At 45.9% G+C, this 26,293-nt stretch overlaps 3 protein-coding genes across 9 annotated transcripts; 1 reads left to right on the top strand and 2 right to left on the bottom strand.

Annotated features, from left to right (window-relative positions):
- Positions 1–18: 18 nt before the first annotated feature.
- On the top strand, positions 19–3,926 carry c18h1orf131 (chromosome 18 C1orf131 homolog). Its single transcript, XM_061753922.1, has 8 exons — positions 19–231; positions 802–933; positions 1,006–1,109; positions 1,197–1,256; positions 1,878–1,973; positions 2,054–2,140; positions 2,224–2,249; positions 3,008–3,926. The coding sequence occupies exons 1-8, from the start codon at positions 153–155 to the stop codon at positions 3,150–3,152; spliced, it is 729 nt and encodes a 242-aa protein (XP_061609906.1). The 5' UTR covers positions 19–152; the 3' UTR covers positions 3,153–3,926.
- On the bottom strand, positions 3,867–20,583 carry LOC133468230 (E3 ubiquitin-protein ligase TRIM9). 7 transcript variants are annotated; one of them, XM_061753891.1, is made up of 12 exons: positions 19,377–20,583; positions 14,569–14,664; positions 13,521–13,643; positions 12,187–12,297; positions 11,576–11,729; positions 10,717–10,800; positions 9,618–9,781; positions 8,984–9,131; positions 8,412–8,536; positions 7,839–8,017; positions 7,589–7,751; positions 3,867–7,044 (listed from the first exon to the last, which is right to left on the bottom strand). In XM_061753891.1, the coding sequence occupies exons 1-12, from the start codon at positions 20,277–20,279 to the stop codon at positions 6,997–6,999; spliced, it is 2,298 nt and encodes a 765-aa protein (XP_061609875.1). In that variant the 5' UTR covers positions 20,280–20,583; the 3' UTR covers positions 3,867–6,996. The 7 variants fall into 7 exon arrangements, with proteins under 7 accessions (XP_061609875.1, XP_061609871.1, XP_061609877.1 ...); XM_061753887.1 differs by having other exon boundaries at positions 7,589–7,746; XM_061753893.1 differs by having other exon boundaries at positions 8,993–9,131.
- Positions 20,584–21,096: 513 nt separating this feature from the next.
- On the bottom strand, positions 21,097–26,146 carry exoc8 (exocyst complex component 8). Its single transcript, XM_061753895.1, has 6 exons — positions 25,578–26,146; positions 24,298–24,864; positions 23,722–24,010; positions 23,124–23,377; positions 22,749–22,997; positions 21,097–21,881 (listed from the first exon to the last, which is right to left on the bottom strand). The coding sequence occupies exons 1-6, from the start codon at positions 25,869–25,871 to the stop codon at positions 21,474–21,476; spliced, it is 2,061 nt and encodes a 686-aa protein (XP_061609879.1). The 5' UTR covers positions 25,872–26,146; the 3' UTR covers positions 21,097–21,473.
- Between the last annotated feature and the right edge of the window lie 147 nt (positions 26,147–26,293).

The raw sequence follows: 26,293 nt of genomic DNA, 5'->3' as shown, positions 1-26,293 counted from the left end.
CACCTACGGAAAGCGAGGAGGATCAATCCGCACCTTTTCGTATTCACGTTCCACACGTGTCGTTACGTTTGCCATGTTGAAGGACTCGTCGATGACTTGTATTATATTCATCCGTATTTTCATGTAAACTCACTGGCGAAGTCAACTTAAAAATGAAGCCCTACTTGAACGGAAAAGAGGACAAGGATCGTGAGTGTCTGGAACAGGTTTTGGATACGTTATACGACTTTGGTAAGTCGAGTGTAGCTTGGTAGCTAGCGTGTGGGCTAATTTCTCGTCCAATTCCATTGTTTTTATTATTACAGTGGAGTAATTGCTAACCGCTAGCCGTATGAAATCTGTCGTAAAGATAATAAAGGGTTTCATTTCAATAATACGTTTGAATATTATGTTTGGGATTTAAAACTCACAGACATCAACAACTAATCAATTATCAAATGAATTGACAACTATTTTGATAAGGGAGTAATCGTTAGCAACCTTGTTTAATTTAGAATGGTCCAAATCCTCAGAATAGATGAAAGATGACGGATTATTTTCGAACGTTACCTATCAAACCAGTAACTGACATCATTAATTTATGTTTGTCCATTTTGTTATTTCTATTTGAAATAATATCCTCTTTTTCCATAAAAGTGTTTTGTTTTTTTCAATTCATCAATTAATTGAAAAAAAAATAGTCAACAGATGAATCGATTATTAAAATAATCGTTAGTAGCATATTAATCAACTGCAATATCACGCTGTGAAATAAACCGGCTAAGCTGTGTTGTGTGTGTTTCCGTGTTCTTATCTGCGCAGGAAGTGGAGCCATGAAAAAAAAGAAAAAACAAAAAAGATGCGAGCCCGAAGCTGTTCCTGAAGTTGTCTGCAGCGTCAATGAAGCCCAAGGAGGAGAACAAGAGCCCACAAAGATGACTGTCCAGAATCAAAGTACAAAAACATGCAACTAATTATCTCGTTCCAATGACGCGCACACATTTTATCCGTCTTTCACAATCACAGGTCCAGCTGTGAAGCCGGTGAAACAGGTGGAGGTGGTGAGCTTCCAGGACCCCGCCAAGAGACAAAAGAAGACCAAACAAATGCCCGCAGTCGGTGAAACACGTGTACGTGTACGCCAGATTAATAGGTACACTTCACGACGGCCGCTCTGCTCGTGCGCTTCATGTCGTTCTTCTCGTCTTCATCTCCAGCCGCTGGACACACCGGACAAGAAGCAGAGCGCTCCGAAACAAGATCTCAGTTTGGAGAAGGTCAATGATTCTATGTTATTGAAAATCTTTTTTGTGATTTGCTGTGTTACAATACTACAAAAAAAAAAAAAAACTTTGTAATGTTAGTCCTGTAATGTTGTAACGTTATCCCAACTTTTGTTTGTTTGAAATTTCAACGTAATTTCTGGAAAACTTCATTTCTTTGCATTATTCTGTCACTTTAGTTTCTTAATAGTACAACTTTTTTATGACTGATTATTTGTAAAAAATTGTCTTTATTTATTAATATGGAAGTTATGACTTCGCTTAAAATAGCAACTTACTCCTTGCAATATTGTGAATTTTTTTTGTCATAGAACGTTTTTTCTTCAAAATTGCGACTTTATTTTTGTACAATGTTAACTTCATTTGCATAATTCTGACTTAGTCTTAATGTACAAACACTATTCTCACTGAATTACTACTTCAATCCACCCCAAAATTTTATTTCTTTAGCATTTCAAATGTATTCTTGTAGTTCTATGAATTTATTCAAGTAATATTACACCTTTATGATCCAACAATTCCAGCCTTTTCCTCCTAATTCCATTGATTGTTGTGCTCCATTTTTTTTCCTCCATTTTGGCTGTTTTGATAATGTCGACATCTTGCGTGCGTTAGGCTCGACTGGAGGTGCATCGCTTCGGCATCACGGGCTACAAAAAGGAGCGGCAGCGAGTCTTTGAGGGGGAGCGAGCCATCATGTTGGGCGCCCGAGTAAGAAGACCTCAACGTTACATTCTCCCCGCGATTGCCTCCCGACCCGCTTTTTCACTCGCTGTTGATTCCCTACGTAGCCTCCCAAGAAAGATTATTTGAACTACAAGGTGCTGCAGCAGCAAATCAAAGAGAAGAAGGAGAAGGCGAAGGAGGAGGTGCAGCCGGTAAGACACTCAAGTGGTCCACAAGTGCAAAAGAAAGTCAGTTAAATTCTTGCTGCGGTTGACTTGTTGTCTCGCTTTTGCAGGACCTGAAAAAAAAAAAGATTCCAAGGTACGTGAATGTTTGCTTTTTGGGGTTTTTGTGACTCTTTATCTCGTAATGGTTTACTATCTGTTATTTCAACAGCTTTGTCAACGGGTAAATCACCGTGTCAGTTTGGAAGGTTCTATGTAAAAAAAAAAAAAAAAAAAAAGCTTGTCACTTTAAAATTGTAAGTTGGATCCTCTGTAATAATTGAGTGCTTAAACTTTAAACAACTGTTCTTCTTAGTGCATTTATATTTGACTTTTTATTTTTATTACCATGTTTCATGTTGTACTGTAGGACCCCCCCCCCCCCCCAAAAAATTCCTAGTTGTGAATGTACCTTTCACTGACATTGGCAATAAAATGATTTCTGATTTAAAAATTAAAAAAATGCTGTCGTATGCACGCCAGGCCGATAGTTGTTACTTTGTGCGCGCAACAGCAACAAAATATAAGTAAAATCAGGAGCATTTTTGTTTGTCTTTTAAAACATTTCACATACAGACAACACTTTCAAAACTACTTTGAACGGAACCACCTAGTTTTACGCAAAAACAACAAAAAAGGCTACTGTTGTAAAAATGTTTAATGTTCGAGCCTTCGAAAACTGCCACGTACAGATGACATCGCCAACTACTGGCCTGGCATGCATATTACAGCATTTAAATATATATATTTTGTCCCAGTTATGTAAAGCACCAGTAACTCGTGGTTTACCATGTAATGCTGAAAGATGTTTGAGAGACGTCTCATTGTTCTGATGCACGTGTCGGTCTCGAGCAGGGACAACAACAAGATGAAGAAGACGACGGCGACGTCGGGCTCGTCCTCGGCACCCACGGGTCAGGTGGGCCGCTTCAAGAACGGCATGTTGATCCTCAGCCCCAAGGAGATCCAGACCATCAAGAGCACGATGCGACGCAAATGAGGTTGGTATTGTTCCGCGGGCGGTCCGCTCTTGCAGAGGGACGGATGTGTCATCGGGGGACACATCAACATTGGATTCACTTAGTGGGATAAAAAAAAAAAATGCTTGCCGTGCGGACTCCTTACTTAAGTAATACACACTAACTACAAGTCATCAGAACTACAACGGAACCCTCGAAAGTCAGATTATTTACATTTATGGATTTAGAAAATATGAAAAAGTAAAACCAGTGTTGAAATCATCGTGCGTGACATCAACAAATGTCACGAGTTTTCTGCTCATTACAGTATGTAATATGCATCAGCTTGTTTTTGTTCCCTCTGCCCTGACGCGTCGCCAATGGGTGCGTCATTTATTATCCGGCGGTGAACTTCTCTTTCCACTAGTGTGACATTTGGGAATGGTTAAAATGTCACTGAGAACAAGAGTTCATAAAGGTTTTATGATGGATCTGGAACAGTTGAATTCACTTTGCGTGGTTTACCCTACGCGGCAAAGTGTTCATGGGTCAATGACTTATGCTTTATTTGGATGGTACAATGTGGACGATGAGGAAACTAGCGGACACGCGTCTTTACTGCAAATGGAGGATACAAGTGTCGCAAACAAACAAAAGTGGACATAAACGAGACTGCGGAAGAATCGTCATTCCCTGGCGGCTTGCTAACGTTCCACCTCTACCTTGGACGCGAATGCACCACACTGGACTCTTCCTTTGTCTTGATTTCATCGCAGGTTATTTATTTGTCTTTTCATAAACAACCCAAAAGAAATCATTGTTTGTCCGTGTAGTTGTCTTTTTCCTACGCTCATATACAAACAGTTTAGTTATACAAAACATTCACAGCTTGGCAAGAGAAGGGGGCAGGGTGTGTAAACGAGGGGTATGAAGTTTAAAGAATAAACGGGAGCAGGAAGTAAATGCTAATTGAGCGCTTCGGATTTTTCACTTTGAAATAGAAACAGCAGCAACTTTGACACGGAACAAACTGAAGAGGAGGGTGTCGTAGACCAAAAAATATTCACATATTTGGACAATAAATCATTTCAAATATCAGGGCATGCACGTCCCCCCCACACCCAGCACTGTACCTTTTTAAATAAATAAATTGTAAAGTTTAATACGTAAAGTTTAAGACATTCATGGGTGGGCGAGTGTGAGGTAAAATGACACGCTGTCGCACAATTACACGACAACACGCGCACACACACACACACAGCAGTCAACACAGTGAGCAACCTTTTGAAGTTGGCAGATTACAGGCTTGGGCTTTTGTTCTTAAAATTTGGATCCCGCGGGAAGCCCTTTCACGAAAGTGGTCGCAAATACACGACGGGAACAAAAGTATTCCAGAAATTTCAGGGAGTGAAAAGTGAAGGAAAGGTGGCGTTTTTCCCCACTCTTCTGAGAAGACTTTCGACAAGAAACGGGGGGTCGATGATGTTAGACCTGAGAAGAAGTTCTGGCTTGGATGTGTTGTTACTACACACCAAAGCCATCCAAACGTGCCTTTATGGACCTGGAAATAAAAAGGACACCTTCTTCCAAAACGCTTCCCACAAGGTTGGATGCATATAAGAGTTGAAAATGTCATAATAAGATGAAGAATTAAGAGCTGGGCCTACCCCTAAATGAGGAAATAATTGATTATGTCTCGATACATTTGTCCATATAATATATACAATATGTTGGCAAAAGTATTCTCTCGTGTGCCTTGGTTCGCATATGAACTTGAGTGGGATCATACTCTTAATCCACAGGGTTTCATATGATGTCAGTTCACCTTTTTGCAGCTGTAACAGCTTCAAATCTTCTGCGAATGGGGATGGCCTCTTCCTGTTCTGACATGATTGACTAGGCACCAGTGCACAAAGCAAGACTTGGATACGAAAGTTTCGCGTGGACGGAGTCCTGACCTCACCCCAGAACACCTTTGGATGAATTAGAGCGGAGAAGGGGATGCTTTTGGAAGTATGGTTTAAAAGCATTAATAAAGCCCATAAAGCCACTCCTAAACCTTGTGGAGAGTTGAAGCTGCTAACGGTGCAAAGAGTGGACCAACATTATATGAAACCCAGAATGGGATGTCACATCAAGTCCGATGTCAGTCAAAGCAGCTGAGCCAATACGTTTGGCAATATTTGAAGATGTTAGGCTTGTTGTGAGTCGAGCTAGGCTGACAGCAGTCTCGAAACTTATACTTCATTCAAAATAACATCTACATTTCACATTATTCATGTTAAAAAAAAAAATGATGGCATAGCTTTTGCCTCGCATAGCATTGACTAGAATAAATTAAAGGATATATATGTATGTAGTTGAAAAATAAGCAACCAATTTTATATATCTGTACAGTATATTTAAGGTGAAATGTAATGGCTTTTGATCAGCAAGCGCATTTCAACAAGCCTGGCTGGAGGCCGGAGTGGCTGTAATTCCTCCTCCAGACAGCCGAGGGCGCTCTTTCACAGCAGTTGGCAGTAAAGAATAAACATAAATCGTAATGCAAGAGGCGATTTACAACGCAGCTTGAGATACAGGACAATACTTTGTAAACTTGCCTGATGCTCACCATGCGTCTCATTTGTATTATTAGCATGTTTGTTGTTATTTACACTGTCCCCAAACACACAGGACCGCCGTTCAACGCATCGTAACGCCTCAAATCATTTCCGCACTGCGATTACATGTGAGGTTTTACACACTCTCATATGAGCTATCAGGTTAACTGTAAAGAAAACTTGGTTCGGGTTATTCAAAGTGTCTCGGTGTTGTCTTCCATGTCACGGTGTTCTTTTGCAGCAGCATGTCTTATCTGAAGCCACTTTTAATTGATTTCAAGGCAACACTGCAGGGAGCGCGCGATAAAAGTAGCATGAGGTGACAACAACAACAAAAAAACAAGCCTCATGCCTAACCTTGCGTATAAAATATTCACTTTTTATCTTGAGATTTTCAAATACGCCTGCTTCACCCACCACTGCAAACGCATCACTGATGCTGTTTGAGGGAGAAAGACGCTCGGCCGTGTTTCATCTCGCCGACGCGGAGACTCGCAAACAGCGCTGTTGTTTTGCACAGATTTTCTTTGGGTTGTGGCGAGTAGTCAGCGTAAGCATGTAAAGCCTCTTTTATGCTCTAATTCATCATCTTTTGATAGAAAACTGCAAATATTCTTTTAGCGTCCCTGTTTGTCGTCGCCAAGACGAGCTATGAGGTCCAAAAACTGGTAATTTCCTGTTTTCTTCTCAGATAGTTTGGCTCATTTCTGCTTTGCTGAAAACAAACAAGAAATACAGTGGCCTAAAAGGGTCAAAAGTACTCAGTACTTTAGGGATTAGGTATTGTATTTTTCTGTCACGTGGTGGAAAAATGAAACGGAATTAGGCAAAACTGCCTTCTTGCGGCCCATGAAGACATTTTTCCGCACTGAATCTCGAGTGACAGCACAGCTGCTGCTGAAGTTGAACTCGTAAATATTTTAGGGCGGTAACGACCACTGTTGCCGTTTGAACGCCAATGAACGCCTGTGTCGCTGTCACCCTAAAATGTCTTCCTCGTATGTTTGCCTCCTTAAGGCAAAGTGTTGTTGGATCTTGATGCGCAATGACAAATCGTAGCCCTGCAGACTCTGCATATTTGTGCGTGCGGCTGCGTTTATCGGCCTTCCGACTGGTACTAGGGACTGTTAGTGTCAAGCTGCAGCTGACGGAGCACAGACTTGAAGTTAAATCTAGAATAATCTGTTACAAATGACGGAGCAGAGACGCCGAGGAACCTTCAGAAGACCAGGTTGTTGACATCGTCGGCTTGTTTGTATCAGGCCCCCAGCGGAGGCGTCGTCTACTGTTTGAGGACCCTTGGAACCTCCAGGCCCGTCAGTAGGGTCACCTAGAGCGAGACGGAAAAGTAAATGAGAACGTCATCGGTTGCACGCGAGACGTCTCAAAAGTCTTTCAAGAATACAAGGTTTACATTTGGTAGCAATCGGACATCATCTTTGGCACTTTTGCTTTTGAAGGGCTGACCCCTGGAAATGGCCAAACTGATCCTGAAATCGCAGCTTCGAACCAAAATGGCAGACTTCCTGTGTCTTTTCAGGTTTATGGGTTCTTGAGACTTATTTGTGGGTCTACTTGTGACAGGCGCGCCTACGAAATTTCATGTTTTCAATTTTCAAACACGACTTTTGTGTTTTATGGCAAGCTGTCAAACTTCCCTGCCATGCAGAACCCACACGCATACACGAAAACACAAAATTCTAACGCCGCCCATTTGGTATGTACACCTGGTTCACATTTGATAGTCGTCATGACAAAATCTCTTGGACAAATTCATTTGTGAAGGACCCCTGAAAATGTCTCCAATCATGCATGGTTTTCCCCTTGTAGCTAATCAAAACTGACTTTGGATTTGAATTTCAAAAGGTGCTAACCTGGACGTTTCTGTTGAGGCTGACGGCTGGCATGAAGACGCCGTCCAGGTTCTCGAAGGCGGTCGGTCCGTGTTGTTCCTTGTTGATGAAGAAGGTCAGAGTGCGCTTGGTCAGATCCAGGAGGACTCCCACCGTCGAGCCCTTCGTGATGCCCCCCTCTGCCCTGCGCGCACACAAAATTGTGAATCGCTAGCCTAGCGTGTCTCTTGCCAGTGCTGTGGTTTTTCACGGATGGGGATTCAGTACGAACCTGTTGGTGTGCGAGTTGTTGTGCATGAACCAGGAGCGGTTGTTGTCCACATACATGGCCCAGGCTTTGTCGTCCTTGCCCAGCATCATGTCCTTCACCGTGTTGATCCGGGCGATGCCAAACGCTGGGTCCGGGTGGTTGTCGTAGCGATCGACGTAGACCTCCCAGTAGTGGAGGCCCTAAGATCGGAGAGGACTATTTATGAATGCAGACCTCAGCCAAGGCCCAAGAAGCAGGCCACTAAATTGTACACCAATGGTTTTGCAGGGTTTTTTTGTTATCTTGTTTGCCAACAAACAAAACAAACAAAAAAACCATAGCCTCCCGAGAGGAGGTAATCGGTGGGTTTAATTCACTGACATCTCTGAAACTTTGTTTATCTGGATTAGCGATTAGCAGTATTAGTGATACTCATTTTGGTCTGTAATTTTAACAAAATTCCCCCGCCTCTGGTTGTAACATGACATAATAATAAAGTAGCATAGTTTTATGTAAATTGTTTGAAGTAGTTTATACTGCTAATTGACAGCAGCAATTAAATCCGAACCTCCTTGGGGGAGGTTAAAAGGTCACCTTGGAGAAGGCGGCGGTGCCGAGCACCACGCGGTCGTCGTAGCTGTTACACGACACCGTCTGATTGTCGTTGGTCAGGACGATGTCCCGGTGAGCCGAAGTGGGGTCAAAGGCGAAACAGGCCACTGCGGAGAAAGATGTCGTTGTGATTTTAGCGTGGGTGAATCACAGGCATCGCATGACTCTGACTGCAGGGAACAAGAGAGCGCAGAGGAGTGAAATCCGAGTCTGGCGCTTGTCGTGAGTCAACAAGCTGTCTGGCGGAACATTCGGGACTCCGGGCGGTAACGTCAGAGACGCATTTGGCGTGCGAGTGCTCGAGAGCCTTCAATGAGCCCAACGTGGAAGCTTATGTGGCCAGTAAACGAGTAGTCCAAGCACACACACAGTAGTTCCAAAGAGTGTGCTTTGTGACTGATAACAGTTCATCCCTCTTCCACTTCATTTTTCATAGATTTTCCCACACATTTCTTGTCAGATTTTATCAAGTCATATCTATAAATGTATTGATTGATTGTTGTTGTTTTTTTGTGAGGGTTAGGAAAGGTGCAGTGAGAAAGGGGTTGGCTCACACTTCGTACCGTCGGAGGTCTTGAGCACCACGGTCTTGCTGTAGGGCCCCACGCCCACGGCGTTGTAGGCCTTCACTCTGGTGTTGTACGAGCTGTTGAAGTGGAGGCCGTCCACCGTGCACACCGTCTCCTTCCCCACATACACCTCCTGCATGTGCACGCAAACGCTTCGTTATCAGAAGAAAGTTGCATTCTTCCGAGAAGAAAATCGTAGCTCTACGAGAATTCAGTTGTGTTTTACAGGGGGAAAGTCTCCATTTGACAAGAATAGTTGATTGATTTTTATTTTTATTTTATTTTTTTTTTAATAAACGCAATCTTAATTTTACAAGAGGAGGACAATTCATAATGATGCAAGAATTAGGGATGTCCCGATCCAACACTGACATTGCAGCCTCGAGTTTTGGCTGATACCGATATCGGTCCGATCCAATTTCAGCGATAATCCAACATACTTTACTAAATTCGTAGTATGGGACATTAGACAAGTGATATTGTTCAAACAGAGAACCACAATGTGAAAAATTGAATCAAAATTCAGATTTCTGACAGCGCTCGTCAGTACTTTTTCCATGTAAGTGTGTGTGTGTGCGTGTGTGTGTTTAAATGTCCTCGGAGCGGGTGCGTCGCTAACCCTGTACTGCCCCCCGTTGCCGTCGTCCAGCTCCAGTATGTATCCCTCGATGGGCGCCGCTTGGGGCGCCGTGACCCTCCAAGCCAGGGTGGCGCTGTTGTTGCCGCTGCAGCACTTCTCCAGCTGCAGGAGGGGAGCCGGCGGCACCGAGGGTCCCGACTCCACTGAGAAGCGGTCACGGGCAAAGGGGGATAATCGGTCAGAATGTCGCCATATTTACTGGCCGACTGTTGGCCCGTGGGGAGAAAAGGGACAGTTCAAAGACGAACGGGTTGATCCGCTGGATTGTGAGTGAACGCGGAGGATCAAGTGGATTATTAACGGTGCGACATTAGGTTCATTCGTGGGGCAAACATCGAGACTGAGTGGAGGATTAAAGCAGAGCTTGATAAAGAAAGATTGCTGATTTTAAACAACAGGAGTCCGGTCCATTTCCAGAAATTCCATATTCACTTAAGGTGTTAGTAACTTGCAATACCACATTATCATACTCTGCCATAATCGACATATTGGAATAAAATCAGATACCGTAGCGATAAAGATGGGACAACTTGTACAAATACATTCAAACATTTAAAAACGAACACAAAAAAAAATCCTTTAATATAAAAAGACAGGATTTCTCACGTATGCTTAATAGGGTACTGGATATTTCTTAAAAGACAAGGTGAGGGAAGGCAGCAGTCAGGACAAACACTACGTACATATAGATAGATTCTTTATATCCAAATTCTAACACAAAATGTGCATTTATAGCCACCGTAGTTCTATGTTTCCTGCCCTACAAACTAAATCACAGCTTTGTTTTTCTATTTTGGGGGTGACCCATTTTCCTTTCCAATTTGTACTTAAAAGAGAAACAGACAACTACTCGAGGCTATAAATCTCGGTACTATCGCTTCTTTTCGGTGCTTTCCAGGGAAGGAAGTGCCAAACCGAAGAGCTGTTTGGCTTGAAAATAAAATTTCAAAAAACATGCGTGGGCGGGTGTCAGGGACGGGGAGACGGGGCACGTTTCCAACCGGGATGTAGCGGGAGTGCTTCCGGGGGCCGGTGATGGGGAAAGGGACCACAAGTCTGTAGAAATAAATTATAATACCTCCTGGAGTTTGTGTGTCGGTGTCAGCTTCAGCGCTGCCTGCTGCCTGCTGCATTTGTTTCATTATGGAACCTTCCTGCACGTCTGTAAATTTTGGTGATGACGCACACACTAAGATCAACATGTATTGCTGAAAAGTGCCTAAAGTGCACAAGTTTCATCTAAAAACGTCCAGATTAAAAAAACCAAACAAAGCGAAAATGTTAACACAACACTTCACGACATCCAGCAATACCAACAACTTAAATGTTCTTTTCCATTGCGTACTGAGACGCAATCATCCAAAAAACGATTCATTCGTAGCGTGGTTCAAACAATGCACCGTAGCCACATTCTAAACCGTCTGACAGCGCCTCATCACGTTGAGTATGCCGTTATGTAACGCCGCATTACAGTTTGTCTGCCAGGTTCGTGGTCATAACTGCAATTAGTCGCTCTGAATACGATTTTGCGTCATTGCAGATGTAAAACTGCGCTTGCTCATTCTTAACGATTGCCGGAGACAACGGGGTCGTCGTTTGGCGAAGGGAGTTTGCAATTAACAAAACAAATCACTTTTTTGTCATATTTGTTAAAACAGTCATTATGACTTGACAGTTCTACGTGAGAAATATGATCTGTGAAAAGATCGGTCATTTCTGGGCCCATCTTGTGCCTCTAATTTCATAGAGCTGGAGGAAAAACAACCAATCAGAGACAGCAGGCGCGACTCACGAGGTGTCAATCATTTGACGTCTACGTCACGAAATGAATGTTTTATTTTTTTTGTGCGCTGCGATGAGTGTGCCAGCGAGTGCCCGAAAATAGCCTCAGGAGAAGCAGCATTTGTAGGGTCTTCTCGAGGGTTCGGCGTTCGTACCTTTGCCCTGGCAGAAATCCAGCTGCAGGATGGTCTGTAGCAGAGCGTCCGTGTTGAGCGTCAGCTGAAAGTCGGGGCCCACCTTGGCCTCCAGGTTGCCTTTGACCCACTGATCCTGAGACGACGCCACGCGCTTGATCAGGGCGTCCGAGATCTGGCGAAACCAGAGCATCTGCATTGAATATTCGTATTCAAACGTGGCCGCCGTTCGGCCCACTTGAGTCCGTCGCAGACGACAATGAGTCTCACGTTAGTGCAGTTGTAATATTGAAAGGTAAAAATTGTGCGTGAAACTTTACACGCTGAAAAGGATGTCAGCCCATTATGTATTTGAATTTACCATTCGTGGTCACTCGTGGATGGCAATTAATCGACTCTTCCCCGAAAGTGATTAGAAATGCCTCCATTAATCGTTTAAACCAGTGAGTGGTTCTCAAACTTTATACGCCAAGCACCGCCTCCAAAAATACTAATACTACTCTAAAGTACCCACATAGTGACCAACATTAAAATAATGTAGTAGGCCTAAGTGATTTATAAAAACAAAAAAACAGGCTCTCCTGTTTGTTTGTTTTTTGCTATTCTGGCCCTCGTCGGGCCTGCGGTCTCACCTGGAGGAAGCCACTGGGGTCGTTCTCCTTGAGCACCTCCAGGCAGTACTCCATCATGCCCGTGGTCTGCCGCAGCTTCACGGTGCAGTGGGTGATCTGGTCACGCGCCACCTGTCGGACAGCGACGGAAGTGACGGCGAGCGTTTTGTGGACCGTTCCGTCACGTGGGCAACTTAAGACGATCGCATATTAAATATTGAGGCGTTGAGGGAGCTGGAAAACAGCACGCTTGCGCTCTGCGGTGAAATTCGATTTTCCGCACATCAACTAGGAAGTTCTATTCGGTGTTAGCGTCGTTTGAGGCTAATTACTTGTGAATGTTTTTGGTCTGTTTGCTTGGAGTAAGCAGTGTTTGAGCTTCAGTAAAGACTGCACGGTTGAACTAAATATCCCAAAGATTGAGAATTATGGCGCACTTTTCAACTTTTATTTTGAGCAGGACTGAGCTGGCTACTTGTTGATTTTAATATAAACACTACTGAATATTACAGAAAGAAGTGGCCTTCAACTTTTTTAGATTTGGCTTCTTTAAATCAGCAACTACCCTGTTATCTATCCTTCATCTTTAAAAAATACAATTGCTTCTTTCTTTGCGAGTCCTACTCATTTAATGGCCGTTCTAAAGAGCCTCGTCCAGAAATGAGAAGCGATTTTTAATTAGCTGGAGTCACGCACGTTAATTTGACAGCTAATGGGATCACGCTTGATTATTCAAGAATATTATGAGCGGCGTGAAAGCGCTTCAAAGCAATATGCAGTGTGTTTTCAAATTGTACTCAAACTAGATCACGCCAGAAATCATTTCACAGCGCGAGCACTAACGCGTCTTTCGTGAGAGTTCTTTGAAAGTTGAGTGTGTTGCTTTTAAGGGATCAAAATCTGCAGTTTTGGTGAATTGGGCAAACATCTTGTCTGTTTCTGATTTACAAAAGCAGATTAAAAGATTTAAGCTACAGTAAGTGACTTTCGTGGACGGGAGGGGCGGTTGGGGGAAAAAAAAAAAAAAAAAAAGACAGATAATCCAGTCAAAATAGGTTTTACAGCCTGGAAGTGTTGTCCTTGTGTAACGCTGAAACACAGATGCAAGTTCGGTGCACGGAGGCACGGTTCCGTGTCACTTGTAAGCGGCATATCGGGCATTCGCTAAATCAAGAGAAGGGAAAATGCTCACATTTGGCCTAGTCATCAATTTGTGTCATCCTCCCGGATTGCAGTGTTTATTCTGTCGATCTCCAAAGTGTCAAGGATGAACCGTCTTTGTTTGACCCAAGATGGCGGCTTTAGCTGAGGCACAGGGTCGGAAGGGGCTGACGTCGGCGTGGTGACGCGCTTACCTTCAGCTTGTATTCCTTCTCCTTGGTGACTTTTGTGAGGAGTTTGGCTTTCTGTCGAGTCAGCGCCTCGATGAGCGAGTCGCACTGAGCCACCAGGCACGCCTCGAAGTCCACGCCGTTCTCCTGTGTCGCGCGCAAGGAACATGACAACATCCTCAGCCGACTGGACTGGGGCTGCAGGTTTACGTGGCCGCTTTAGAGCATCTCATTGTCAGCCGTGAGTAAAGCGGCCACACCAGCCCGAAGCCCCAGTCCAGACCTTTTCCCCCTGGCTCTTCTGCCTATCTCTGGTTAACATGCGTGCACACACAGCTGACAACGAGGCGCTCTAAAGTGGCCACGCCAGCTGACTATCCAAAGATAGATGCATTTTCAGGTTGTAGGCATAGCTGGCTTGCTAACAGAACATCGCAAATGCGCCAGGTAACCACAGATGCAAACCAAGCTGTTTTAGCCACACACCCCAAAAAAAACCAACTCAAATGTTGTTTTCAGCAATTATCTTCAACCATACGAACAAATCTGTGAATTCACTTTACAGGGTCTTTAAAAATGAGCTCTTCAAAAATCTGCGATGAGCCGTTTCACAGCGGGGAAACTCTTTTTTTTATATTTGTAAAATAAATGAATATCTCTTAATATTGTAATTCATGGCAGAGTACTGTTATTGCATAATGCATATTTAATCCTTCTTTGTCTATTCATAATGCATTGCAGGTGTTTGCTGCCGTGCAATAATGGAGTAAAAAGCCGATTAAACGTGTACTTAGTTTGGCAGCAAAGGACATGCCCCCCCCCCCCCCCCCCCAAAAAAGGAATAATTAACCTTGAGATGCCTCTTTTTAATCCGTCACGTGACTTTGTTTAATTCAACAGGCAGCGATTCAAATATCGCGTGTGACAAACGATGATGCGCACGTTTGATGGCTCGCCGCGCAGCTCCTCGGGCGACGACAACAAGGTCAACGTGTGCAGTGCAAGTGCAGCGCTCGCACAGCAACTTGAATACTTTAAAAAATTATTATTATTATCTTTGTTATCTTATTACCTGGATCTGCTGCAGCATGTTCTTGAGTTGGACTAGGAACTCTTTTGCGTCTTTGGCTTTATCCGAGACGCCGTTGAGGGCCTGCGAGAGTTGACACTGCGGGAAAAGAAAAAAGGGGGGGGGGGGAAAGTATAAATTATACTGTTAGTGTGTTCTTTCATTCATTCTCCATATTGAACGCCTTAAAAGACTAAATAATTTAACCAGTCTGTAATGTGAAAAATCAATAAAATGGAGTGACAATGACAAAATAGATTTAGTCCTCTGTGGTCTGATGCACTTCCCTTAATTAATATAAACTGAAATACTTCATTAAAAGTCCTTTTAATGAAGAGGAATCCACCTCTTACGCGCTTCAGCCGCTATTGCGTTTATGAATTTGTGGAATAGACATTATTGCCTACCCTTTTACACGGATACGTGAATGGACAGACGTGTGTTTTGGGGGTTGGGTGCTGTTGCCTCTCATTGAGAAATGACAGGACAAAGGGAACACACACACACACATACGTGCCCATTGGTGATAAATCAACTCCAGTGTGGCGCCACCCACTTGATCCACCTGCTCCCTCTTCTGCCACACACTCTCGCACAAAGCAAGATGAGTAAAACGACTGGATACGAGGCTTCGCAAATGATTTTCAGAATTCCCGGCAACATTGAACGCCTCACATAAGAGGCAGTGAACTCATCATAATATATGTTGTGTTTTATTCGTCGTCAGTCCCTCTCTCTCACACACACACACACACACACACACGTGAGGCGCGCACATACATGCGTAAATACGCACGCACATAATTACATCGCTGCTGTCTTTACATTTTCAAAATTATCGACATCAATCGCATCTTTGATGTATTAAGTCGTCACATATGTTGAGATTGTTTCGTTCATCATCACGCCTTCCTCACACGTGCGCACAGGCTTATAGTAAAGACTGTGAAACCCCCCGTGCAGGCCAAGATGACGTGATGAGTCACAAATCAAGCGTACCCTTCAGCAGGGCTCGTCGCCGTGGAGACCATCTGGCCCACGGAGCTGCCGGGCCCACGCCAGGGTCGGCGCCAAGATGATGCTAACGAGGGGATGACGGATGATGGGGGGGGGCTTTCCTGGCTAATCATCGTCATCACCTCTGCCTCATGTGAGGTTTGTTTGATTTATTCAACAGCATTGCTGGCAACCAGCGAGCCTTTTTGTTCCCCTTCTCTTGACCTTTCAGTCACGTCTCTCGCTCCCCCCCCCGTTATCCCATCGTCATCTTATCACGCCGACCACGGGCGCTTGTCCCGCCTGTGACGTGGAAGACGTTGTCGTACATCTGCGTGCGCTTGATGCTACGTGGAGCTTGTAGCACAGCTAAGCAGTGGTTAATATTGCAGAGGTGTCAACGTTCTCCGAGAGCCAAAATGGATGACCACGGCGGAGGGGCTGTCAACACCCTTCCCGAATGCTTGACCTTAATGTGAACACGACACCCGGGGGGAATTCGGGGGTTTGGCGCAGTCCCACCATTTACGACCCCTGCCCGGACATCTTTTATTTCTCCTCATTTGCATATTTATGCTTCTATTATGACGTCTCTCTGGTGTCATTGGCCACATCTGGAATAATGCTGCTGTGATTGAGGACTTTCATGGCCCAGTTTGATGTACAGGAACAAATAGTAAGAATTCGACAGTTTTTGTCACACTGCATCAATTGAATGGCCATTGTGCTGCTCTTTCTGCTGTGCCCGCCTTGGCCACCTGGGGCCAGTATAGGACAGACAGACGGATATACTGTTCATGGAGTCATCTAGACCCCTACCAGCTCATCAGTACAGCACTAATAGTCGTTCTATGCAGAGGATAAAGAATACATGACTGAGCCCTCTTGTGTTGTCCGTCTACATGTGTTGCTGCACTGTTTGTGTTCAATCTGTTGCTTAAAGGGTTATAGCGCCGCAACATGGATGCTATTTAACGTCAGCGTGAAGCTAGCGGACTTAAAAGCTTGGCTATGTGGTCGTATTTCAAAACAAAAGTTGTAATTCTTCGTTTTATGTTTAATGCGACAGTAAACTTGAACCGGTAATGGCAATAAACAGCTTGAACTTCCTTTCGGTGGCAGCTGCGCGTTACGGCATTACCGCGTCGCATCGGGCGGAAGGTCAAAAACAATCTGCTATCCTCCTCCTCCTCATCCTCTGATCTGCTCATACCCGCGATCCTTCACTGCATCGCCTCCATTTTGTGTCTTTTCTAAATACACCTCCACACGCACACGTCAGCCCGAAAGCAATTCGAGATTACGATGCAATTCCCTCAGTAGAACTCCAAAGTACAGTTCAGGGAGCGTGAATTTACGGTGGCTTGTAACCATGGTAACGCCCACGGTTCATTGTTCCGCCGCTGGCATATACCCTTCTACGAGGTCTGGCGTAGAGTTACCCAAAATAAATCATACACACGCTCAGCTATATTTGGTGGGCTGCAGTTACACACACACAGTTTTCCTGTGTAGGTCATGTGCAAGAGGAGAGGAAGTGCAACAAAGTGCGCATTAACCTACATTCAGTGTTCAAGTGCAGCAGAACAGCCTTGAGGTACGGGACTGTCAGCGTGTGTGTGCCTCTTTGTGGCATTTCAACCAAATCTGTATTTTCTTTTGAATTCAAGAATGTTTGTCGTTGTTGTTTTTCCATGATATCAGTTGTGTACCACATTTAGTAGTAACCCATTTCCTCAATTTGCTCAACTGCAGAGGGTACCGGCCGTTTTTAAGTGGTACCTCGACTTACGAGTGACCCAACTTAAGAGTTTTTCGAGATACGAGCTGTTGCTGGACGTTTTTTTGGGGGGGGGGGTTGCCTTGTATTGCGAGCAACGATTTGAATTGCAGCAAACTTCACAACAAGTAAGGCCGGCCTGCTTCGGTCTCGCCATCTGGAATATTAACGGGCGCACTTCTTGCATTTGTTACCACGGCAACAGCATCTCTTAACACAAGCTAAAGTGCTGGATTTACCTCCACACATTTATCCTCAGAATTCAAAACCGGTCGCGTTTGCTACAAACATCGACATCGAAATATCTTTGCTTGACATTTGTTGCCGTCAGTAAAGTAACAAACAAAAACAAAGATGTGCCAGTTGTTAATCACACACGCGTATGATCATTTGCAGCTAGACACTCACACGAGTGAAGGTGTGTTTAAACCACAGGACACGCACACAGTATAGATTACACTATAGTTACAGGATGTAAACTAATATTATTATTATTATTACGTTTATTTCACTTGAAAGTATGAATAAGGAAAGGTTTGGTTGGTCATTTTGAACATATTTACTTTTAAAGCATGAAGAAGGAATAGTTGGATGTTTTACAACATGTTTATTTGACTTAGAAGCATGACGAAGGAATGATTGGATGTTGTCAAACCAACCACGTTGCTTCTCACCATTATGCCCCCTGATGGCTCGAAGTGTCAAGAAAAGCTAAAAATGGACAAATTATGATGAGATGAAGGAAAATTTGATTGAAAAATCTTCATTTTGTTGTTGTTGCGAATGTCTTTTATGCTGCTTATTTGTTGGACTAAAGAGTATTCCAAAATATCTGATCGGTACCCCTTGGTTGGGCTACCAAGTGCAGTGGCACTAGGAAGGCTCCCGCCGGCACTACCTCGACGTGAACGGGCGCCGTACAACCGAGCATGTCTTATTCATACGCTGCTCATTACTTATCGACGCCCCCTCACCTCCCTGTCCCCCTGATGGGATTTTCACGGTCCATTTACGAGAGCCTCTGGGTGGGGGAGGGGAGGGAAGGGAAGGATAAGGAGGGGACCAAAAAGACGCGATTGGGGAAGGGAAGAAGGATGAAGGGATGACATGCTGACAACTTTCACGTTTGCGTCATATATTCAAAGATTTTGTGTTGGTGTGCGTGCAGATCATAAAGCTGAACCTTATTAAACCCATGTCTCGTCTTCTAAATTTGACACACCACAGATAAGTGTTGTTAATGACTTGGCTAAATTTGAAAACATTAAAAAGACAAATCGCCATGTATGTAAAAAAAAAAAAAACAAATTGTGAAAAATCAAGTCGTTGTCTCTGCTCTCAAGTGCTGTGGGCGTGTCTACTGAATGTGATGACACCTGTCAACTGTCCATCAAACACCACTACTATGACATGGCTATCATCTTTCTTATGCCTACACATAACTTTTATGTTTGAGCCACAAAAAAATATATCCGCTTAAAGCCTCCGGTGGCTGGAATCGATCAAACAAGCTGCAATAACGAAACGCTCGCACTAAAGCGACCTCACCAGCGCGAAGCTAGCTGTGCACATGCGGTCTGTCAAGAAAAGGTTTTTTGATTTGCCTCAGTCCACATTTTTTTTGCCTCCTCTCCAGAACATATAAATGTTTGTGTGGCATTAGTTTAGCAGACTTTTGGGTTATGCGTGTGATTGAGATGGCGATGAGAGCACGTTTATGCGGAAATGTAAGAAATTCCAAAGGGGTTCCTCTACTTACGATGGTACCGACATACGACGTTTTGCACCTAATACAGCGTGCTCTCGGTTTACGACGGTTAACTCGAGGTTACGAACGGCGCGCAATGAAATCGCAGTTTTCATGTGACTGCGTTTTTTTTTTGGGGGGGGGGGGGGGGGGGGGGTTTCCCCCTCATCCACATTTGCAGTACTTGCAGACTACGGCGAGTCGAGTGTTCCTGTTCGGTCGACGTAGGAACTCCGTCGTAAAGCGAGGCCCCCCGCGCTGTCAGTAGCTCCGGACTTGACGACGTACCTTGTGCTGCTTCCACATGAGGGCGATGGGCTTGACGTCGTGTTTGGCGTGCCGTCCCTCCTCGGCGCACTTGGCGCACACGGGCGCCCTGCAGTCGCAGCAGTACATGACGAAGTTCTCCGCTTCGTGGTCCGCGCACGTCGCCGGCTTCCGCGCGGTCGCCGGCGGCTGTCCCGGCCGCTGCTGGGGCGGCGGGACCAGGCGGTGCTTGGCGAGCGGGCCGCGGGACGGGTGGCACCTCTGCTGGCAGGCGTTGCAGTAAAACACGTCGCATTGCTCGCACATGACGGCCGCGTCCACCGGGTTGCGGTCACACAGCTGACACTTGGCCGTCCCGGAGTTGGAGTTGGCGGCGGCGCGGTTCTGCCGGTACCGCGCCACGATGGCTTCCAGGAGCCGGTTGCGAGGCAAGCCGCGCAGCCCTCGCTCGTCCAGGGAGACGCTGCGGTGGCACAGCGGGCAGGTGAGCGAGCACAGCCGCTGCGGGGCGGGGAACACCCGCGCCCCGTTGGGCGACTTGAGCTGGCACGGCGTGAACGAGCCGTAGCCGCTGTCCGTCTCGCTGTACAGGCTCATCTTGTCCACGTCCAGGTAGTCACAGTCCGAGCCGGCCGCCGACGCGCGGCTCTGCTGCACGGCCGCGGCGGGCTCCCCGTCCGGCGTGTGCACGCTGATGCTGCGCGCGCACGCCAGGCACACGTTGTGGGAGCACGGCATCAGGACCGGCTCCTTGAACAGGGAGCCGCACACCGGACATTTCAGCTCTTCCTCCATCGCGCCCGCTCCAAACGCTTCCAGCACCGACCGTCTGCGGACAGCTCCCCCGATTGTAGCTGGCAGGCGGGCCGTGCGCATGCGCCAAGCGAGGGAGGGGCGGGTCTTCATGGGCAGACGTTGATGCATGGGTGGAGGATTTAAAGTAAACGCCAAACGAGAAACCACAACCCGCGAGCAAGACAGGCAACATAAACGGAGACTAAAATCAGCTTCATTTGGGACTTATACTGGAAGTATACTGCCCCCGTCTCGACACACAAATACAAAGTCGACATCGCAGTTTTCCGCAGAAGCCTCTTTTACACAGACGTGTAGGAGAAAATCCTGCATTCATCGCATCACATGAGACAAATAAAAAAATAGGGGTGTGCGGAGGGGGAGGAGAAATGGCATTAAAACAGACCAAAATCCAGATTTTAGGGTGTGAGGCAGGGCGAAAGCCTAGTTGCGGTTTACTTTACACCCATGGAAGCAATTATCCACTAAGTACGCCACCTTTTACAAGAGGTGCAGGGACTCAAGCCACCCGACACTCACTTCTTCACTTCCTCTATTTCCGACCCTGAAGCAGATGCTGACATCATCTGATCGCGGGATGTTGCGTTGCTGCGTCAAAGCGCACAGTTGCGGCAATACCCCGCTTCGGCTCTTTTACGGCTCTGATGCTGGCTTCCTGTGTTAGTCAGGCAGAGATGAAGGTTACGCAGTAGAAATACCCCTTACACTCGTACCTGAATGAGTTCCTCCACCTTCTACCAACACCCCGAGCACCATCCGATTCACTCCGGGCGCAGGATTTCCTCCACGAGCGTCAGGCTTCATTCACGCTCACTTTCTCATTGAGCATAGAGAGGAAATGACGTTTGTTTTGTGTGCTTTTTCTTTAGCTTTTTGTGTGTGTTGATGCTGCCAAAGAAGGGTACCAGTGATGGCAAACAGGATATGGGTGGTGGGAACCATAAAGCATGTCAAAATTATTATTCCCATATACAAGTGTTACGTACTAGTACAGCAGTCAGTGTTTAGTGCATTTATATCCTTTTATAATATCAGTCATCCCTTTTCATATCAATCTGTTGTATTATGCTGGAATATTTGTCCATGTCCTAATAACTAACATGTTTACTGTTCTCTCAGCTCATTTTGAAATCAACAAAGATGTTAAGAAAGGTGCATCTACACTAAATAAGAAGCATTCAATTGACTTTTTGGCTTCTAATTTACACTCAGAGGGCAGTGCACAATATAGGGGGATTTAATACAAAAATTCTAGATGATAGATGCTACAAGATGGCAGCAAAGGACTATTTTTTGTCAAAATCACACAAGGGACGTGGTGCTCTCAGGGTTGATCCTGACGGGCCGGGTGCTCTTGCGGAGGTCCCGCAGTTGCTTGGCGGGCTTTCCCACGGCCTCCTCGAAGCGGCGCTCCACCTCGGGCAGCACGCAGTCGTGCAGGAAGGCGGCGTTGAGCAGCACGAAGGCCTTCTTGTCGGCGTCCTGCTCGCAGCGCAGGCTGTAGTCCACGTGCTGCACGGCCACCAGCACGATCTCGCGCAGGCTCTCCAGCAGCACCGTGTGCAGCTCGGGGAAGTAGAGCTTCAGGGCCTCCTCCAGGAAGCTCAGGAGCTGCTTGGTGAAGGCCACCAGCGTGTAGCTCAGGTTCACCCAGCAGTCGGCGCCCGTGTACGCGTCGAACGTCGACATGCCACTCGCGCGCATCTCCTCCTGCAAGCGGACGCAAAGGGAACAGAAACGATGTCAGCATCAGGGATGGGAATCGAAAACCGATTCGTAGGGATCCTTTGTTTGCTCGCCTGACGATTCCGCTTATCGATTCCTCGTACGTCGCAAATGAGTGATGACGTCTATCGTACGATGTAACCCTCTATTATTGAAATCGTTATCGCTGTAGCGTAGACGGTAACGCAACAACAGTCGCTTTTCTATTACGCCATCCTTGTGCTTCACTCTCCAGGCTTGATCGTAAATCCAGGCATGACTAATCGAGTTAACATTCAATCCAACGGTTACATAATTAATGTAAAAGTTGGATTTTACAGGTCATAGGTCACAAAAAAGGGGCAAAAAAGTTGTGAAATGATTTATCACGGTCAAAAAAAATGTAGATCATAAAAACCTGGCACTTGAGCAGGGGCTGCAACTAAAGATTATAATTCAGTTGCTGGTTTTTATGTTGATAATTTTTTTCCCACGTAAAAGCAGTTTTCAAATGTCTTATTTTAATTCACCACAAAGATAAGCAGTCCGAGATTATGGACTGAGGGTCTGATATTCTGAGCATTTGGACAATTTTAAGTTAAACAACGTCTCGAAACGATTAATCGATTATCAAAATCGTTGAGTGATTTGATAATCGAATATTTATCAATGAATCCATTATCAAAATAGTTGACGATTAATTTGATCATCAATTAGTTTTCGATTAATCGCTTAATTGGTACTCCTCTAGTTGACTTTTTATATCCACTGTAGATATGTTGGTCGAAGGAAAAGTCGTGAAGAGAAAGCTAGTTAGCTCATAGGGATTTTTTTGCTAACGGCGTGATTGCAGCGTCGCAGAAGCACGATCACCTTTAGCTTGCCGAGCGCCTCCGGTGTCATGAGGTTCATCCTCCTCCACATCTCCTCGGAGTTGCGATGCTTGCTGGCCTCCACGATGACGTCCTTGTAGCTGAGCAGGGCCGCCTTCACGTCCTTCACCAGCAGAGACTCCAGCGTGAAGGTCAGGTCCAGGCCGATCTCGGTCAGCTGGAGACAGTGCTGCTTGGCCACTTTCACGCACTCGGACGCCGTCGACAGGCTCTCCTTGCTCTCGAACACCTTCAAGCCACACCGCAACATTTACTTTGCATTTGCACATATGCAAAGTAAATGCTGAGGTCGTTTTCCGAATGCGAATTGAAGATATGCAGCCCGTGGGCCATATTTTGCCCACCCCTCGCCTACCTGTTTGCTGAAGGCGTCCACGAACATCGTCATGGCCGAGCGGGACCACACCACGAAGGCCGAGTAGCAGCCCGTGTTGCCCGCGAAGTCCATCTGGAACTCCTTGGCCGTCTCCAGCAGGCCGGTGAAGAAGATGTTGCAGAGCTTGTGTATGTAGAGCAGCGTGGCGCCCTCGATGCGCAGCTGCCGGATGGCCGTGTGCACAGCCGCCGCGCGGTTCTTCAGGAACAGCTCGCACGCCTTGGTGGACTGGCCTGGAAGCACAAAACCCTTCAAAAGATGGTCTACCTGCTAATTTGCCATTCATAGTCCTTTACTCTCTTCCCTGACCCAGTTCCTGCCAGACTTCTGTTAAAAGTGAACTGTACCACCCAAGCACTTATTTTGGCGTTTCGCTACTCCACATTTCATGTTAGCTTAGCAGTTAGCATGGCTTTTTTTTTGTCTCCTCCTGTTCTATCTTCTTGCTCGGTGTATCGCACGATTAGCTACTCCTCGCCCTCCTCGAGTGATGACGATACACCACTGTTGTACAATTACGAAAGGTTTTACAACCAGTCTGAAATAAATGACAGTGAAGTAATAATATAATAATGACCTAGCCTGATGAGCTGCGACACGGCCCGCCTGGTAGCCTGAGGCCCGCCGCGTAGCGAGCGATCCGGGGACAGCTCGAAGACGAGGACGTCGGTCAGCTGCCTCACTCGCTCGTCCACCTTGGCCCGCAGCTCCTTCACCTTGGGCGTGAGCGGCTCCTCTTTCAAGTACTCGTTGAGCTTGTCCAGCAGGTCCACGGCGCCCTCAAAGTCCCTCTGGGCGATGCACACGTCCAGGTCCTCGGGCAGCTCCTGGATCCATTCCAGACCGAGGTCCACGCTCTCCTCCACCTCGGGTAGAAAAGGGGTGCAAGAATTTACGTAAAAATTATTTCAGTTGCTTATCCGGTAGATCTTTTCACCATGACATCACACGTACTTGCCGGTGGCAAAAACTGCTGGCGCCGCGAGTAAACCCTTACATGTCATGTGACCATGGCAGCGCGACTAAGGCTTGAATGGTGATTTTAGCTTTCTTCTCTATCGACATAGATTCAGAACACTTGCAATAAAGTAAATTCCCATAAACTGTAGAAAGTTTCCAACTTGCGCAATTTTCTGGGATTTCGCAGCCCTACCTCTCCCTGCTCGTCGTCGTCCTGGTCAAAAGGGTTGGTGGACACTTCGGCCCGAACGGGCGACGTCGGCATCTCCTCTTCCTTCTTGCCCCGCTCCTTGCTGGCTTTGTTCTTCTTGGTCTCGTCCAGGATCTCCAGCCACTCCTTCTTGATCTTGCTGTTCTCCGCCTGGAAGATGCGGCTGTCTGGGAACATGAGGATCTTGAACATGTCCTTCATGGGCGGGTTGTCCTTGACGTTGACCACGGCGAAGCTCTCCAGGTCGTACAAGGCGTTGTACTTGTACTTGACGGCCCCGCGCCGGTTGGCCAGCCAGGTGGCGATCAGTAGGCAGTCGTTCATGAGGAAGGCGTGCACCTTCTGGACGGGGGACATGTTGTCCACGTCGAACTCTACTAGGTCGCCGTTGTACACCAGGTGCCTCCCGGGCGTGTCCATGATGGTCTTGCCGCCCTCCACCTTCTCCAGAAGCGAGGTGAGGCTCCTCTGCTTCAGCTCCTCGCTCTCCTTAGGGAAGGCGGCCTGCATCTCCTTGGAGGTCTCGTCCTTGTCGGTGGACAGCAGGGCCTGCGTTAGGGTCGCACGGGGTATCAGTACTAGAAGAGTGCAATACATCGCCATCAAAAATGAAACAAAACCACGCATTTTCAGTACCGCTACTTTTAAGACTGACTATTCTGCTTTTCCTGAACCTGCTGTGCTGGGTCCATTTTTAAGAGATAACATACTTTATATAATATGAATAATTGTATTTTATTCACTCAGTTATATTGCGCTACATTCCACTCGCTACTTGTGTTTTTATCCATCGAGCTCGCGCCATCCTTGCTTGTGACCAACTGAGCCTTTCGGGGCTGCTCCAATTCAAAATGAGAGATTTGCAAAAACAAAAATATCTTGTCTTTTTAGTGTATCCAACTGAATGTAGGTTGAAGAGGATTTGCAAATCATTGTATTCTGTTTTCGTTTTACACAATGTCCCAACTTAATGGAATTGGGGGTTTGTAGTTAGTTGTATTGCACATTCCCATTTCATATTTTCGTTTGTTTGAAGTTCATGCTGTGAATAAAAAATAAAATAAAGTTATTCACCAGTTACTCAGCACCTGAGTGGTACCCCCCCACACACACACACTTAATCATTTGGAGGCATCCTTTTTACTGGGGTCACATCATCCTGCAGTACCAGTACTCTTGTCCTGAGTCTAGTCTATGGTGTCGAGAAACGTTTTTGCAAGTATAGCATAGAGTCTGAATTTAGTTGTGGTGGCAACACTAGCCTGCGTGATGCTCTCCATGATGCTCTTCTGCTCCGTCAGGATGTGGCTCAGCTGGTACATCTCGCTCTCCAGGTACGAGATCTCCTTGGCCGTCTCGATGAACTGCCGGTAGTTTTTGTAGACGTTCTTCTTCAGGTTCTGGGCCGTCTCGTCGGCCAGGTTTTGGATCTTCTGCCGGTGCTCCTGAAGATCTCGGTCGCCATCCGATTGCTGGGACAGCTGCTTCACGTAATTCTGAGGGTGGAAATTGGGCGACTCCAGCAGCTTGCGGAGTCGGTTTCCCGGGTCGGACATCTTAAATCGTTAATAATTGACTATCTTTGACAAAAATGTTGATAAATAGACGCTAAGATAAACAGAAAATGGTCTATTCGGGGCTCAAATGGTTCATAGCAGTCAGGAACCCAAACAGGAAGCTGGGTGTGACAGCCTACTACGTCACGAGTTGACAAAAGAGGTTGGCCAACAAAAATGCTTGCAAGAGTCGAAAATGATACTTGACTGTTGATTTTTAAAATACATCATGAAGCAAATTTAGCTTAAAATATTGTTTTATTATTAAATTGGTCAGAAAGGCGATGTTTTTTTGCCTAACGTTACTTTTGAAGAACGGGGGAAACTCAGGTTATAGTTGTCCCATTGACTTCCGGATACGGAAGTTCTTTTTTTTTTTTTTTTTTTTTTTTTTTTAAATCAAGTTTGTGAGACTCAAAAGC

Source organism: Phyllopteryx taeniolatus, chromosome 18, assembly GCF_024500385.1.
Source record: "Phyllopteryx taeniolatus isolate TA_2022b chromosome 18, UOR_Ptae_1.2, whole genome shotgun sequence".
Classification (NCBI taxonomy): Eukaryota; Metazoa; Chordata; class Actinopteri; order Syngnathiformes; family Syngnathidae; genus Phyllopteryx; species Phyllopteryx taeniolatus.
This window is presented reverse-complemented; position numbering and strand designations above follow the sequence as displayed.